The sequence below is a fragment of the Blastomyces dermatitidis genome (assembly GCF_000003525.1).
Source record: "Blastomyces dermatitidis ER-3 genomic scaffold supercont1.1, whole genome shotgun sequence".
Classification (NCBI taxonomy): Eukaryota; Fungi; Ascomycota; class Eurotiomycetes; order Onygenales; family Ajellomycetaceae; genus Blastomyces; species Blastomyces dermatitidis.
This window is the reverse complement of record NW_025544774.1, coordinates 5,702,628-5,721,636: the sequence shown is the minus strand read 5'-3', so window position 1 is coordinate 5,721,636 and position 19,009 is coordinate 5,702,628. Positions and strand designations below refer to the sequence as shown.

Below are 19,009 nucleotides of genomic sequence, written 5' to 3'. Positions count from 1 at the left end.
CACACACACAAGTCTACCACACCCCATGTGAAGAGAACCACCACGTAATGGGTTTAGGAATGCTTCTCAAAACAGTGCTGATCAGGAACCACTAATATTGAAACAGGAAAAATTAGCAGCCACGTAGCTGCCAAACTAGAGTAGCAAGCTATGGGCAAAGTCAGTGCATCCTTCAGCCACTATCAACTGCGATGCTTGAAATGGTATAACCACCTGTACACCAGGGCAGCTTATGTCGTCAATGGAGGCGAGCGCTCCACAGTCTCGACTGCTCTCTATGATGACTCTCCCCTTGTGTATTTGATACGGCTCAAAAAGCCCCTGATCATCTTTAGCCTTTTCTTCGATTCGTCCAAAAATCCCTCATACAATGAGAGCACTGCCTCAAGGGGGGCAACCATCATGGCGGACATAAATCACTGATTACCAGGATGGATCCTCTCTCTTTCACTCGTTGCCTGTGTCTGCGTCCGTACCTTGTTGTCTTAGCCATTCTTCTCTTCGATTTCCTCCAGCCAAAAGCATAGAGAGGACGAACAACGTCCATCCCTAGACACCATGTGGAAACCGCCGCTGAACTTCATCACCATACATTGTTTGTTAACTGACCCTATTTCCTGGGACTGGAAAATAACCTGAACTTATGGACTAATGTCGATGAGCGATTAGACGCTTATATTATCAGCCTCAGTATTTCCTCGTTGATCGTTCTTTATCCTTATGGGAATCTGAAAGCAATCGACGCATACTTCTTTGGAGCCTCCGGTTGCACAGAATCCGGACTTAATACGTGAGACAAGGCTCCTTCTCCCATTGTCCTGGTCATTAGCGGGAATATTTAGCCCCGGTTTGATGTACAGTACTAACTGTGCATGTGCATGTCTAGCTACGATGTCAAGGATTTGAAAACCTATCAGCAACTGTTCATTTATGTCATTCCCATTATATCCCACCTCGGATTCGTAAACATTGCAGTAGTCCTTGTGCGTTTACATTGGTTCAAAAAACGGCTGAACGAATTCGGTAATGTGACCCATTGTTACTTTGGGTGTTTTCCGAGTCAAAACCTGTCAGGAATGCTGAACTGGGAATAGCTCCTTCTCAGGTTCAACATCGAGACGATGTAGAAGCCAAGGCATTCAAAACCCCTAAAGATGTGAGGAAATATACTAGCAGCAATGCGAACCCAGATACTACTACTCCGACTGCGTAAGTTAAAACGCGTGTGATCGCATGTGCTGTTGTCAGTTCCAAGTTAACTCGGTTCCATCTAGGACAAGCACTCCTGGCAATGCGAACGAGACAGATGAATCTCAGGCTCAGCCTACCAAACCTACTGGTGCGAGCATATCATTTGCAGCTGATGTGAGAGGCTATGATAAATCGAAGGCTTTATATGTGCCACCTCCTCAGGAGCGTGACAGAGGTAAGACAATTCGTCAGAAATGTCGAAAGAATGAGAAAGTACGTACTGACATGTCAAAATAGGGAGACCAATGGTAGAAGTCGATGAAATATTCAGTGATGACGACGAAATCGCCAAGACGAACGATTCAAATGCCAGAAGAAGGTCGCTCTCAGCTCGTCGCCGGATAATGGGTAGCTCTCGCATTGCCAGTACTAGCACTCTTGAGAAGGTCGCTTCATCCATCTTCGTGCTGGAGGGGAGGCCAAGTACTAGTAATAAACAACCTCCGCTTCAACCTTCCCTTTCTCAGCATTTGGATCTACCGTTGTCCTCTCATGCAACCCTTGGGCGCAATTCTCAGTTTCGCAACTTAACGGCTGAGGACCGAGAAAAGTTGGGCGGGATCGAGTATCGTAGCCTGAAACTATTGCTCAAAATTGTCACTGGTAAATCTCAAACCATCCTCGCTCTTCTTCTTGGCTAAGGAAACGACCTGACCAAAACAAAGCTTACTTTTTCGGCCTTCACCTCTTTGGCGCGATATGTCTGCTTGGCTGGATCCTACATTCAGACCCGAAATATCGGGAGTATCTAAGAGAGTGTGGACAGTCCCCTGTGTGGTGGTGAGTGCTCTTCCTCAATTGAAAGTGCAAAATTTCAACAGATCCCCTAACATAATTCCAGGGCGTTTTATTCCTCGCAGACGATGATAAGTAATCTTGGATTCACACTCACTCCAGACTCGATGGTCTCCTTTCGGGACGCGGAATGGCCTATGATACTCATGAGCTTCCTTGCTTATGTCGGAAACACATTTTACCCCTGTTTTCTCCGCTTTATTATCTGGACGATGTCATTAATAGTCCCGAAAACATCATCACTGAAGGAGCCGCTCAATTTCCTTTTAAAGCATCCACGTAGATGTTACACCCTCCTTTTCCCGAGTGGGACGACCTGGGCTCTTTTTTCGGGTCTTTTTGTACTTAACTTCGTGGACATAGTTCTGATCATTACTCTGGACCTCGACAATCCAGCTGTGAACGATTTACCAATTGGAAAGCGAATTCTGGCTTCACTATTCCAAGCCGCATCCACTCGACATACTGGAACCTCGCCATTCAACTTGGCGAAGGTGAACCCCGCTGTTCAAGTCAGTATATTAGTGATGATGTATGTCGCCATCCTTCCCATCGCACTCTCAATACGGGCGTCCAATACGTATGAACAGCGGGCGCTAGGGATATACCCACAGGATCGCGACTTAGACGAATATAACGGCAAAACTTACATCTTGGCTCATATAAAGAACCAACTGACGTTTGATTTGTGGTATATTTTCCTTGGTGTCTTTTGCATCTGCGCTTCTGAATCGAAGAAGATCATGGATCCTAATGAGCCGGTGAGATATATTTTGCTTTTCCCCTGTCTAGTTCTCAATTTCTCCTTAATCTTTCTCAATATCTCATTTCCCATATTGACCTCCTTCCTTTGAAACGGCTCCAAGCTAATCTATGACAGGCATTCTCTGTTTTCGCGATCTTTTTCGAAGTGACGTCTGGCTAGTAAGTATATTCCCCACCCCTCCCCCTTCTCTCATCATTCTCCCTTCTCGAGAAAAACACCACGTATATTCCCCGTTTCTCCCACTAACATTCCTCTCAAGTGGAAATGTCGGCCTCAGTTTAGGTCATCCCAGCGTCAACACCTCTCTATCCGGACAGTTCAGCGTCTTTAGCAAATTAGTGGTCTGCGCTATGATGCTACGCGGCCGCCATCGCGGTTTACCATCCCAACTGGATCGCGCTGTCATGCTTCCTAGCGACCGCCTTGTCGATGACGATGATAAGGTTGAAACCATTGAGACCAAGTACTCAACAAAGATCAAGCGCTATCACACCCATTGATGAAAATGTGGAATAGGGTCACATGGAACTCAGACCTAGTGCCAGGGGTCGGGGATATTAAGTATTTAATTCCTGTCTCAGTTGAGAATAAGAACCTCATATTTAATTGATTTACATCATACTTCTTCTTCAATCTGGCTCTGAGACTATTGTATAATGCACAATGCATTACAATATACTCAGGATTTTCATTTGTATTGCAGAATAAGCATTCTATTGAATCAAATCTATTATCAAATCTTTGTATATAAGATTTGAAATAATCATGTTCTAGTTTCAGCTGAATTATAGATGAGAATATTTTCATTTTACATTTAATTGAACAAGATTTTCACTTGAGTTTTATCTCAATTCTTGAATAATGTATGCTCTTCTTTTACTTCTATCAGCTTTCATTTCACTTATTTAAATAAGATTCTTTTATCTTTCTCTTTATAAAAGATCAGAACACTGATTTTTGAATAGATCTGCTTAGTTCTGAACTGTTTTTTATCACTGAATCAGTCAATTCATTATCATGAATATTCATATAAGCAGGAACTTAGTATAGATAAATTATTAGTTTTAATATTCTTCTCTTTTAAATCTTTATAACAGAATTTAAAATCAGTTCAAGATTTATTTAATTATTATAAATCTGACTATTTCTAAGTCTTTTCAAAGTAGCTTAACTATTAAAAAATATTTATATATCTTTCAAGCTCTTTTCTCTTTTATAAGATTTTATCTTAATAAGTTTGAAAGCTTTTACTTTTATAAATAGTTCAGTATCAAAGACTTCAGATTCACAGTCTAAATTTCAGAAATCTGTGATGAAATTGATATTATCTTCAGTATAAATAATGTCTGTATCTAATCTGTTTAAACTCTTATTTTTTAAGTCATCTGAGTAAACCAGAATAGAGTCATTTATATTAATTATAAAGATCTTCTTTAAATACTGCTTATATTCTCTGTCTTTAGATAATTCAGTTATTTATAAGTCTATAAAAGATTTCAGCTTTTTTCTTCAGAGAGATATCTTCTCATAATCAATTTTCTTAATATTTAATAAAGAAAATTAATTTTTAATCAGTGAATATAGTCTGTATAGTTAAGAGAGCATTTTCTTTGAAGAATTATTCTCATTTTAATTAAGAAATCTATTTCAATTCAGTTCATTTTCTAAGTTAATTAATGAAAATGAAAAAGAGACTTTTTTTTAATTATATAATTTAAGCTTATCTTCATGACTCTCAGAGCATAGTTCATACAGATCTTTTCAAATTAAATAGTAGAAGAAGAAATTGAAGCTTTAATTTTCATTACTTTAATAAAAGATGATTTAAATACTCTCAGAATTCTTCTTAAAGCTCTGTTTTACAGACTTTAAAAGAGTTCAGTGAAATTTTCTTAATTATTTCATCAAACTTAAACTTTATAATTAGCAACTAAGATGATACAAACTATGTATAACTATCTTATAGTCTGAAAGAATAGATCTCTCTCTGTATTTAATAGTTTAATTATACTATTCAGTAGTCTCTCTGTCTTGATAATTCTTTGTTAAATATAATATTTAAAATTCAACTTGAAGTTTAATTATACTTCTAGTTATTTAACATTCAAACTGAGTTTAATCTCTTTATTCAAAAGAGTTAGACTTACTTTTTTCTCATTGAATCTGAGAAAAAAGTGAATTAACTCAGTTTTATTCATATTAAATTGAATTAGATTATTATTATTATTATTCTTCAATTATAGATGTATGCAGTCAGAGACTATGACATCTACCTGAGAAATTTTAGTTCTCAGGGTTTTTCCTATATCTGTAAAGTTAACTATTATACATTCATCAATTTCAGATATGCAAAATCAGAAAATTTCAGCTCAGAATACAAAAACTGTTTACAAATTGCAGTGTTTTAACATCTTCTGATACTTTGAAATCATTTGACAATATCATGACAAAGGAAAAGAGAAATAGAACACAGTCTTAAAGATAGACACATTAAATAGATAGATAGAAAGAAATTGAAGAGAAAAGATAAAGTAAAGAGAGACTGTAATAAAACAAATTATTAAAAGATAGTATATAGCTGTTTTAACAGACTATATCTGGTTAATTTCCTCCTCTTCATATTCAGATAATTCTGAATTTAGCCATTTTCTTGTAGCTGCTTGAGTTTCTGATAGAAAGTCTATTAAGTATTTAATTCCTGTCTCAGTTGAGAATAAGAATCTCATATTTAATTGATTTAGATTATACTTCTCTTTCAATCTGACTCTGAGACTATTGTATAACACACAGTGTATTATAATATGCTCAGAATTCTCATTTGCATTGCAGAATGAGCATTTTATTGAGTCAAATCTATCATTAAATCTTTGTATATAAGATTTAAAATAGCCATGTTCTAGTTTCAGCTGTATTATAGATGAGAATATTTTCTTTTTACATTTAATTGAACAAGATTTCCACTTGGGTTTTATTTCAAATCTTGAATAATGTATACTCTTCTTTTGTTTCTGCCAGCTTTCATTTCACTTGTCTAAACAAGATTTCTTTATTTTTCTCTTTATAAAAGATCAGGACATAATCTTTTGAATAGATCTGCTTAATTCTACACTCTTTTTTACAGCTGAATCAGTCAATTCACTGCCATGAATATTCATATGAGCAGGAACTCAGTGTAAATGAATTATCAGCTTTGATATTCTTCTCTTTTGAATTTTCAAAACAGAGTTTAAGATCAGTTTAAGATTTATTTGATCATTATAAATCTGACTATTTCTAAGTCTTTTTAAAGCAGCTTGACTATCAGAGAATATTCATGTCTCTTTCAAACTATTTCCTCTTTTATGAGATTTTATTTCTATGAGTTTGAAAGCTTTCACTATTGCAAATAGTTCAGCATCAAAGACTTCAGATTCACAGCCTAGATTTCAGAAATCTGAGATAAAATTGATATTATCTTCAGTATAAGCAATGTCTGTGTCTAATCTATTCAGGTTCTCATTTTTTGAGTCATCTGAATAAATCAGAATAGAGTCTTTTATATTGATTGTAGAAATTCTCTTCAAATACTGTTCATATTCTTTCTCTTTTGATAGTTCACTTATTTGTAAGTCTATAAGAGATTCAAGCTTTTCTCTTCAGAGAGATAACTTCTCATGATTCACTTTTTCAACATTTAAAGAAGAAAATTGATTTTTAATCAGAGAGCATAGTCTGTACAGTTGAGAAGGCATTTTCTTTGAAGAATTATTTTCATTTCAATCAAGAAATCTATTCCAATTCAGTTCATTTCCAATTGAATTAGATTAATACCTGCTCTAACAAAGATTTTCTGTACTGCTTTTTCAATTACTTCTAAATTCTCTTTAATTGTTTTTAAACTGTAGACTAGATCAATATCATCTATATAACTTAAAGATCTCATCATTTTCATCTCTCTATTCTTGAATAGATATGCAGTGTAATTGTCACGTTCTCAGCTTTGTTAAGATCTTGTTGCGGTTTCACACAGCTTATTACTTCTCTGCGGATGATTTCATTCATCTTACAGACTGTTTAAACCGGTTTTTAATCACTTTATGATAGTATTCAGATGTAATATAGAAAGATCTGATTGATAAATATAAGAATCTTACTTTTATATAAGATTAGCAGATTACTTCTTCATAATAGTGAGACACTGCTGAGATATTACTCTGACTATTCTTACTCATAGAATAGAAGAGAGATATTCACTTATTATCTATATAGAATAGCTAGATGCTAACTTCTCATTAAAAAAGTCAGTGATTCATTTTCTACTGATAATATATATAAAAGTTACTGCATTTCTCATACAATCTTCTTAGTATAGTAAGTACTATATCTAAAATATCTTTGTAATAACTCTGTAGCTTATGAGCTCACTATTCAAGTAAAATAATCATGCTCACTTCTACAGCTTTTTAAACAACTGTCTCTATATGATACTACTAACTAGTCACTACTTTGATTTTATTATATTACAATTTAAATTACTGAACCTGATTATAAGTTTCAATGAGTTGAGCTCTATTAATAAACTAATATAATCTTATATATCTGTGCTGAGACTGATCTGATTTCACTCTCTGAGAGAAACTTCGTATTATTCTCTAAAGTATATACATCTCTATTCTGATAGAAATCCGAGATTTCTGAACTCACTGCATACTTTAGTATAAGCTCTTTAACTACTTTATCACTGTTATAAGCTTGATAAGCAAAAATTGACAGTTATTGAGAATAAGAATTATTTAAACCTTGATAACTTGAATATCTTATCTGAATACTCTGATATTTCAGATCTTTTAATCTCACAGTCTGAAGTTAAGTAACTCTGTTATGAACTTGAAATGTCACAGTGAGAACAGATTGATTATCTCACTCTGTCTTCAGTTTGTAATACATTACTTAGTGAGTTTAATAACACTCACTTACTCTTTTCTTAGATCTATTCAATACTTTTTTCATAAGATGAAGCTGAATTCATTCTTTTTAGATAAAGAATAATTAGTCTTACAGATTATACATAGTTGCTTCTTAAATATCATGATAACTGCTTTGCCTGTTATAGCTGTTTTTAATATATTCTTTTCAATTCTCTATTCTGCAGATAGATTAATAGTCAGAGCTGCTTTTTCTATAATTAAACTGACTCCCTTATTAAGAATCTCACTCTAGAGAAGCTGTAGACTACTTTTACTACTGATACTTTATAATCTGCTACAATTTTGAATTCACTTACACAGTTTATAGACAGTCTTCATAAAATCTGTTCTTTTTAAGGTGTAAAATATTGTCAGTTATAAGTTTATATTCAAAATATCAGATCTTCACATCTAATTCTTACTCTCTCAGCTGCAGATCATCACTGAAATGATCTAATGTATCACTTCTCTGACTATATTATTTGAAAGCACGGCACTGATCTTGAGAGATTGAAGTTTGTAAGAGATAGTATTTATAACGATTCTACTACTATAGTTGCATATTACTTTCATCTACAACTTACAATCTTCAAGAAAAAGATTCTAGATCTGAAATTCAAAATTCTAGATCACTGAACTTGTAACAAGTGATAAGACTGTGAATTAGTGCACTCACATAGTGTATTTTAGTGTAAGAATATACTGAATTCTGAACTTAATATGAATGAAGACTTCTATCAAGTCTTTACTGACTACTGAGACCTCATTATTATGACTGAGAATTCTGAGCCTAATTGCACTCAGTCTGAAGATGCACAGTCACTTCTTTCTCTCAGTTATTCTAATCAGATGAATATCATTGAATATTTATCTACAGTTCTCAACTGTGTTCAATGTTATCACTGTAGTGAAAAGTACTGTATTTATAAACACTGAGTCACTGATAATATATATTATCAATTTCACTTTCTGCATGAATACTAGACTGGCCGCTGAGATCATGAATTTCACGTTTGATTTCATTTGATCTGGTTCTATACATTTCTTGGCGTGAATCCCGCTGGGACTGGCTATCAAAAAAACATGTAAAGTGACTATATATCAGATCTTAAAATAGAATCATGACTTGAAAAAAATAAGAAAGTGATCTTATTTGATTTCATTTAGTTTCATTCTTAGTATAAAGTTACTATTTTTAGACATTTTAAGGTTTTTTTTAGACTATTTTTAATTTTTTAAAAAGTAACACTTTTTGATAACACTTAAATAAGATTTAAAGTCATTTAAAGTAATAAAAATAATTTAAATTGAGAAGTGAAAATCATGGTCTCATTTGAAAAATATGATAAGAGTAGACAGTAAGTTTCACTGAGACAGTATAAGACTACTATCTAATGTTAAAACCGTGTAATGAGATCAGTCAAATTGATAATGAGACTATCAAAAAATCCGATCCTGATCTCAGACACGGTCACGCAGTCAGTCTAATAAATACTGAACTGACTGTGTTATTCTCAAATCTTTGAGTAGTAGATATTATCAGCTGCATCTCTGTTATAATGACTCAATTCTTAATAACTATAACAGATTGATTACAGTTAGCTGACTAGTGAATACTGACATTGTTCTCTGCACTGACAGCTGTGAGCCTGTGCTGTTCTTGATTATCTGTTTAAGTATATTGTCAAGACTGAAACAGACACAGAATCCTATCATCAGATTGTTCAATAAGTGATTTCAAGAGTTAGTTCAAGTCACTCACTACTCTCTATGATTGTTAAACTTATGAATTGACTCATTGATGAGTATGATTGATCTGCTTAGAAGATTTATTATCTTCTTTTAAATCTTTCTTTACAAATGAGTTTTTGTAAGTCAATTACAGTTAATTATTGATCTGAATTTTAACATTGTTATAGCTATATTCTTGAATCTAATGAATTACAATGTGATTCATTCTTTTTGAAAAAATATAAGTAGCAGTTAACTGAATTGAAAGATCTTTTATTTTTTGAATTTCTGTGAATCTTTTCTCACAGTTATTAAATTAAGAGATGTCTCTGTATAAAACTCTGAGTATTGATCTACTTTTCTGTTTATCAGTTTGAAACTGATTCAGAGAACTATGCTTATATTAAACTTCTTCTTCATCACTCTTTTTATCAAATTGAAGATCTTAAGATTGTTAATCTCTTTACTTCTTAGTTCTCTTTTATAGAGATCTTTAATTATTGCTGTCTTTCTCATAATCACTCAGTTGATGTCTATGATGAAGAGATGTCAGAATCAGAACCTGAGTTTGAAGATAATCAGAATAATGAAGAGAAGCTTAATCTCTCTTAGATATTACTCATCTGTCAAAACTCATAGTGTGATAATGATAACCTCATTGATATCTGAAACTGTGAACAGCTTGATCATCAGTTCTTAGATTTCAACTATGATTGAAGCTCTCATGTTGACACTTATATTAATCTTGACATAGAATTTTAGAATAATATGAAGACTGACTTCTCTGCAGACACTACTCTTTATAAACATGACTTACTCAAGACTCTAGACTCTGATTAACATCTTCTTCATAACACTATTTTCTATCATTACACTGAGATTCTTAATAATAAGTCTCTGAATTCTTCACTAATTAATCTAGATGATGAAGATAACACTGATAAAACTTATCTAATTATGATTTTATTCACAACTCTTTAAAATCTTGCAGAGGCTCAAGATCTCTCAATCTCAATTATTTGAGTCATGTCAACTAGTGTAGCTGCTCACTTCATTAATACTTGAACCTTGCATATGTTATTTCAGCTTCTTATATACAAGAACATGTTATATGAACTACTCAATTCTCAAAATCTTCAATCTTTGTAGAGTCTTTTTAAGAATGTTTACTATCTGTTAATTGATGAAAAGTCAATGATTAATTTATGATAACTTTCATGAATTGATCAGGCCTGTTGTTACATATTCTCTCATAAGAATACTTATTTTAATGATCTCAGTGTCATTCTCAGTGAAGATTTCTATTAGCTCTTATCTGTTTTTCAAATCTCACTCTATTATAACAAGTGTATTAATTATAAAGAAGACATTCAGAGCTGTTAAATCTACTTAGCTTTTAATAAAATTATTCAACTTACTGTGATTCAATGACAAGTGAGTGAAGATGTCATCAGCTGCCAGTTTCATAAGATCTTGAAAAATCTTCAGCTTGATCAGTTAACTCTGAGTGATTGAGAGTTTCTTTCAAAGCATGTGCAGGCTCTTATCCCTCATGAAGCCCTGGTCTTTGAGAATGCAATTCACATTTATGTCAAGAAGTGTCATATTCATGTCTATAATTATCACGCTCTCGGCCGCGCCAAGGCCCTGTTGCGGTTCCGCACGGCTCATCACTTTCATGCGGATGATTTCATTCTATCTGAACTGGTTTTCAAACACTCTATGACATCATTCAGATATATCATAGAAAGATCTGATTGATGAATATAAGAACCTCACTTCTATATAAGATCAGCAGATTACTCTTTCTTAATAGTAAGATATCACTGAGATATCACTCTGACTATTCTTACTTATGAAATGAGAGAAGAGTATTCACTCATTGTCTATATAGAATAGCTAGATGCTGACTTCTTATTAAAGAAGTCAGTAATTTGTTTTTCTTCTACTGAAATATATATAAAAGTTACTGCATATCTTATACAATCTTCTTAGTATACTAAGTATTATATCTGTGATATTCTTGTAATAACTCTGTAGTCTATAAGCTTGCTATTCAAGTAAGATAGTCAAGCTCACTTATACAGCTTTTTAAATAACTATCTCTATATAATACTACTGACTAATCACTGCTTCAGTTCTATTATATTTCAATTTAAATTATATAATCTGATTATAAGTTTAAATCAGTTAAGCTTTAACAGATTAATATAACTTTATAGATCTATACTAAGACTGATTCAACTTCACTCTCTGAGAGAAATTCTACATTATCTTCTAGAGTATATACATTTCTATTCTGACAGAAATTCAAGATTTCTGAACTCACTGTATATTTTAATATAAGCTCTTCAATTACTCTGTCATCACTGCAGCCTCTACACATCTACATTTATTATAAAGATAGAGAGATTAAGATCAGAGATTCTCTGAAATATAAGAAAAACATATTATCTGAATTTCACAGCTTTATCTATATTCTTGAACAGAAATTTCATCTTAATCTGAGCCAGTTTAATACTTATGAGATATGAGTAATATATACTGTTAATCTTTTTGAAGACATCTCTGCAACTACTTAAGCTATTAAGAAGAGACAGCTTGAGTGTACTGATACTAGACTGGCCGCTGGGATCATGAATTTCACATTTGATTTCATTTAGTCTGGTCCCATACATTTCTTGGCGTGAATCCCGCTGGGACTGGCTATCAAAAAAACAGGTAAAGTGACTATATATCAGATCTTAAAATGGAACCATGACTTGAAAAAAATGAGAAAGTGATTTCATTTGATTCCATTTAGTCCCATTTGTAAGAAATCCCGCTCCTCGCGGATTCTTTACCTCTATTCCTATCTCTCGCGTAATCAATAGGGCTAGCGGCTCTTGGCTACAAACAACTATATAGACTGGAGTTCGCGAATACTATTTGTAACTCAGCTTGAATACTATTATACATTTGACTTCTACATTTTATCTTTCTACTGTGAACACTTCTAGTAGTTAACAGTACATATCATGCTAAGCTGCAAACACCTGAATAATCACCTGTAAGCACTTATTCTTACATTTCAAGCTCAGTCAGTCAGCAACTGTCTGTTATAACTGAAAGAACTAGAAACTTACATACTTCAACCCCTGTGAATTCTACTGCAGACACTCAGGAGCAGTCATCTGAATCATGAATAATCTCTGTGAAAGAAGTCTCAGAGAACTTATTAATCACTTACAGAACATTATTCTCTGCATCTGTGACAGAGAAACTCTCTGAACTTATAAATAAATCAATCTCAGTGAAGAACATTCTTGAGCATCTCTCACAGAATCAAGCTATTTTTCTACAAGAAATACTTACTGTCTGCAAACACTCTTAAACTGAGTCTCTAGATATAATCTTCAGAGACACTTACAAACTGAAAAGAAACTTTCTTAAGCTACAATCACTTAAGGTTATCTATCAAATCACAATCTATAAAAGCTTTTACAAGTTTGTATTTGAAATTGACTTACAAGCTCAGCTATGTGATATAAAAGATGAAGAAGCTGTCATCTATACAATGACAGATCTCTATTACACTGAAGTTAAGAACTGGCTGAATTATCTAGAAAATAATTATAAGAGATTCTGATAATCTGTTCTCAAGATCTATCTAGAGAACAAGTTGAGAGACTTCATGAATCAGACAGAGAACATCTGAACTGTAATTATCAATATTAGAAAAAGAGATGAGAAATCTGATGAAGACTACTCACAGCACTTCATAGAATTATAATATGAATTAAGATCTGTGAAAACAGAGCTCTGAAACAAGACCTGAATGATGATATTTATAAAGAGACTGAATAAAGACATGTAGAATAAGCTCATTGAGTAAGACTCTAAGCTCTTGACTCTGAAGAAACTGATGACTCTTATTCATCACTTACAAATCACTGTGAGAGTCACAGATCTGTAGAGAGTGAATTATCAATCAGCTCTGTGAGAGTCAGAATAACAGAGAACAGATTTGTCAGAAAAAGATGATAAGATATAGAGAGATTCATGTCTGACTGCTGAGCAGAGAGAAAGAGCTTCATAAGCTCTTATGAACAGAGTGTATAACAGAGAGATTAAGAAAAAGAAACTCTGCTTCATCTATTCTAAATCAGAACATCTTCATGCAAACTATCTGAACAAATTAAAATAGGAATTTGAGAAGTCACAGACAGAGTCAGCAACAGCCTTCTTAAGAGTCTTGAAGCTGACACCTGAATCTGTTGCTCTCTCAATGAAAATGCTTACTCACAGAGAGAGACTGTGTCACAGTACTGCTGCTCTATAAGTATGAAAAGCATTAATGAACTTAGAATTCCAGATCACTGTGATATTTCTAAAGCTCATAGAGTGAATGAGCTGAAAGATGAAGACTGAGAACCTGCTCTTATAATAAGCAGAATGTGAGAACTCAGATCTGAGAGCTGAAAGACTCACAAGAGTTATCTTTGAATTGCAAGATCTCTCTGAAATCTGAAGAAGATTTGCAGAAACTGTGATTATCACAGATATTACAGATAATATATATTTGAGACTTATATAACTTTAAAGACATAATTCACATATAATTATCTGTAAGTCAGGATTATACTTCTGATCAGTGTTAACAGACTCACTTACAGAGATAGAAGCAGTTGATGCTGCAGAGTTAATTAGAGAAGATAAGCTCATCTATATAATGACTTTGTAAGTGTCTGAGAATCTTGCAGTCATAGAAACTGAGCTTCAGATATTAGAGAAATACTGAGATCTTGCAGAGATATTCAGCTCAGCTAAGGCAGCTGAGCTTTCTTCTCACTGTAAGAAGAATCTGATAATAGATTTGATAGAAGAGTAGAAATCCTTCTGAGAATCAATCTATAAGCTCTCTCATCATAAGACAGAGGTCTTGCAGATCTATATAAAGAAGAATCTGAAGAATGACTTTATCTGATCTTCACAGGCCTCTGCAGAAGTCTCTGTGATATTTGTGAAGAAGAAGAATGAAGATCTCAGATTATATATAGACTATTATAACCTAAACTTCAAGATAACAAAGAGTCACTATCTTCTATCTCTGATTGAGAATGTGATCAACTGTCTCATGAGAGCTGTCATATTCATACAACTGAATATAATCAATATATATACACAGCTGTGAATACAGTCTGAGAATGAATGAAAGACTGTCTTTAGAACTGCACTGAGATTGTTTGAATATCTAGTGATATCTTTTAGTCTGACTAATGTCCCTGCAGCATTTCAGTCTTTTATCAATAAAACACTTCATGCATATCTGAATATCTTTATAATAATATATCTGAATAATGTGATGATGTACTTTATGAAGAAGAAAGAACACACTGAGCATGTGCAAAGCATGTTGAAGGTCTTAGATAAGACAGAACTGTATATTAAGCTTATAAAGTACAACTTCAGTACTCATCAGATTAATTTTCTAGAATATATAATCACTGTGAATAATATTCAGATGAAATCTTTACAGATTGAGACTATTCTATTATAACTGAAGCTAACTAGTATTCATGAGATTTAGATTTTTCTGAGCTTTGTGAATTTCTATAGATAGTTTATCTTTGTATTCATAAGAATCTTCTTGACTCTTACAGATATACTGAAGAGTGAAAATAAGAAGAAGTCATTCTGTGAACAGAGAATGAAAAGATTGTTAAGAAGAGAGAACTGTGAGAACTTTCTTATCTCAGAAGCTTACAGAGTCTTTGTAAGATTGAAATAGATATTCATGAATACAGTGATACTGTTTCACTTTAATCTCTTACTCTTAATTAGATTGAAGACAGATGTCTTCTTCTTTATAATTTCAGAAATAGTCTTATAACTACAGTTAAATGAGAACTGAGTTTCAGTGATCTTTTTCTTACAGAAGATGCAACTCATGAAGATCAACTATGACATTTATAATCAGAAGCTTCTCATAATAGTGAAATTCTTCTGTCACTGATATCACTACTTTGAGAGCCTTATAATAGTGATTACTGTTAGAACTGATTATAACAGCTTACAATAGTTTGCTTCAATCAAGAAACTCTCACAGTAGCAGATTCACTGAGCTCAGAGACTGAGTGAGTTCTGATTCAAGATAGAACATATCAAGAGAACTAAGAACTCAGCAGATGAACTCTCTCACAGATCAGACTATGTTAAGAAGATCAGAACAACAGACACAGAGAGACTAGAGAAGACAGAAAAGCTTCACAGAATACTTAGACTGAGTGTTATAAAGAGATTGACTGAAGAGTCTCTCAATTCTCTGTAAGAGAAGAGAGAGAAGAGAGAGAAGAAGTCTGTACAACTACTCTCTATAACACTGAGAGTTAACACTCTGAAAATCTTTATGAGAATTCTTGAAGAGAGTATCTATAATCTGAAGAATTTGCAGGCTTTGAGAAGTGCTGTGAAAGACCTGATGTAAGAGAAAACAGAGTATAAGTCTTTGTAAGATCTTCTATTCAGATTGTCTGAACTATAACTGAAGAATGAATATACTCAGTATATTTAAAAACTGCTCACAGCAGGGATCAACTCTGCAGAAATAAAGAGTTAAAGAGACTTAAATAATCTCTTGTAAAAAGAGAACTGAATTTATATGCCTGTGAATGAGTTTCTATGTGTAGAACTTATTAAAAGATATCATAACTCTTCTCTAACAGATTATTTTACAGATACTAGAACTCATAAGTTGCTTATAAGAAAATACTTCTGACTGAAGATGCAAGAACTTGTGAAGAAGATAGTGAATTCTTATACTGTTTATCAGAATTCACAGATAGTGTGATTCAGATTATATAAAGAACTTACTTCTCTACTCATCTTACAGAAACCTTAAAAACAGCTAGAAATAAATGCTCTTATAAGTCTCTCTGAAAGTAAGAACATATATAATGCCTGCTTTGACAGTGTGCTGATGATAGTGAATCACTTTATCAAGATGACACACTTTATACTCATCTGCAAGAACTTGAAGTTGAAGAATTTAACTCACATCTTTATTCACAATGTGATCTGATTGTATGAGTTATCTGCAAACATTGTCTCAGATAGAGAATTAATCTTTGTAGAAGAGTTCTGATCTGATCTGATAACTATACTGAAGATCTTATAAGATCTAAGCACAGCTTTTCATCAACAGACAGATGATTAGACAGAATATCTGATAAGTATATTGAAACAGTATCTGTGATGCTTTGTCAATTACAATCAGAATGACTAAGTACATTGATTATCACTCACAGAGTTTATATACAATAACTCAAAGTATGTCAGCATAGATAAAATCCTCTTTGAGATGCTCACTGAGACTTATTCACAGATAATCTTGATAAATCTGTAAGAGTATACTATAGAGTGTGATAATACTTATGAACAGACTGAGAGAATTCAGAAGATTCAGAAGAAAGCCTGTGAATTCTTGAGAAAGACTCAAGAGTATCAGAAGAGATACTATGACTTCAAGTACATTATGAAGAGTTTTAAGAAAGATGATAGAGTCTGACTGAGTCTAGAAAACATTATTATACAGAGATCTAGTAAGAAGCTGAATCTCTTGTAGATAGAATCTTATAAGATTGTGAAGAAAGTTAGCTTATAGCTCTATAGATTGAAACTGCTATCTGAGTTACAGATATACAATGTTTTTCATGTCTCTTTACTCTGTGAATATAAGGAATTCTCAGAAGAGAACTCTGTAACTCATCACTCTGTTCATGAAGTACTAGAGAGTGAAAGAGAATATCAGGTCAAAGAGATTATTGACTCAGAGAAGTGAGATTATAAGCTCTGATTCAAGGTTCAGTGATAAGAGTATTCTGACAAGATGAATGAGTTCACTTGAGAATCATTCAGACAGATAAGACATCTGTAGAAGCTGAGACATGACTTTCATACTGTGAATTCTAATAAGTCAGAATAATGTGATCTTCACTAAAAACCTGATTGTAATAAAGACATTAATACTGTCATTTATAAACTCTAGTCTATAAGATAATGAATTTCTACTGAGATAAACAGTCTGCAGTGTATGTAAGAGAAGAAGAAAACATATTTTTATTAAAGTTAAAAAACAAGAAAATAAATAGAACTGTGAAAGCAATTTAGAGATTAATAAAGAAAAAACAAAGAAAACTCACACTTATATTATTAATATCTGTGACACTCAATCTCTTTACAATTATTAATTTTTCTCTTCAAAGGAGCAGAGAGCATTATATCTATGATACAGACAATTATTACATTTGATATGAAGATCATCAGAAATGCACAGACTTCAGAGAAGCTGAATATCAGAGTATGTACAGTTACAGCAGAGTCTTGAAGACTGATCATCTGCACATGTAATCAGATATCTTTTATAAAGCTGTGTTCACTCTCTCAGTTATACTGAAGTATTCAGCCTAGAAATAATGAGAATATAGAGAGAGAGCTCATCTGCTCAGATTAACTTCTGTCATGAATTCATAGTATTTGCATTGCCTTAATTACTCAGATTTTGCAGATACTCAGAGACTCATCTCTCATTGACAATGAGATTGCAGAAATGCACTGTGGTGCGAGAATCATTAATAGAGAACCTAGACATATTTGCATATATCTGATCAGAGATTGTGTGAACAGGAAGAGGGTGATTGTAGGCCCGCGGGGCTGCAGAAGACACTGACAACACTGAGAGCTTTGTAAGAACTGTCAGCTAGAATCTGTAAGGAATTACTTATAAGAAGACTTACAGCAAAGAAGAAGACTACACTGCTTAAAGTCAGGAACTGGCCTGAGAGAGACAGGGGATTGACTGCTGGCCTGAAGATCAGGTGCAGTGACAGAGCTGAGAGAGATGAAGATGTGATTATGAGCAGCAGTGTCCCTGCTTCATCAGTCAGCAAAAAGTAATCAGAGAAGTTGTAGAGACACTCACAAGAAGCTCAGCAGCAATCAGACATTGTTTGTAAAGAGATTGAAATTGAAAAAATTTTTTTTATTCTTGAGAAGTTCTTGAATTAACATGTAGACACTGTCAGAAACACTCTCTCTCTATTATCTGAGTGAAAACACTTCACAGATGAATGAGAATACTCACAGTTTATGAGAATGAAAGCTGTTACAGAAAAAGAGAAAAGAAGATGAGATTCTGTGAACAGATCTGAGATATTTATACTACTCTAGAGAGGTTTGCTTACACTGTGAGTGATTCTGTGAAATAGTCAGATCACTCTAGTAAATAAGAGTAATTGTGAATTACAGACCTGAATCTTTCTATATGACTATAAAAAGTGATTACAGACTGCAGACATCTTGATTCTACAATTCTATAGAGTTAATGAAAGAATGAAAAATTCCTCACAATTCTACAGTGTCAAAGAGCAATGATTTGTGAGAATGAATAAAAGATTAACTTACAAATATTTCTCTTTGATGAGAGTGATCTCACAGAGAGTGATTCATCTGTAAGATGAATCTGTATGATAATTATACAAGA

General features: G+C 33.2%; 1 protein-coding gene across 1 annotated transcript; it reads left to right on the top strand.

Annotated features, from left to right (window-relative positions):
* The first annotated feature begins 26 nt into the window (after positions 1–26).
* Positions 27–3,603, top strand: BDCG_00726 (potassium transporter). Its single transcript, XM_045416231.1, has 10 exons — positions 27–595; positions 670–790; positions 887–1,023; positions 1,095–1,209; positions 1,275–1,426; positions 1,489–1,854; positions 1,917–2,031; positions 2,093–2,807; positions 2,927–2,970; positions 3,072–3,603. The coding sequence occupies exons 1-10, from the start codon at positions 559–561 to the stop codon at positions 3,310–3,312; spliced, it is 2,043 nt and encodes a 680-aa protein (XP_045272008.1). The 5' UTR covers positions 27–558; the 3' UTR covers positions 3,313–3,603.
* Positions 3,604–19,009: the final 15,406 nt, after the last annotated feature.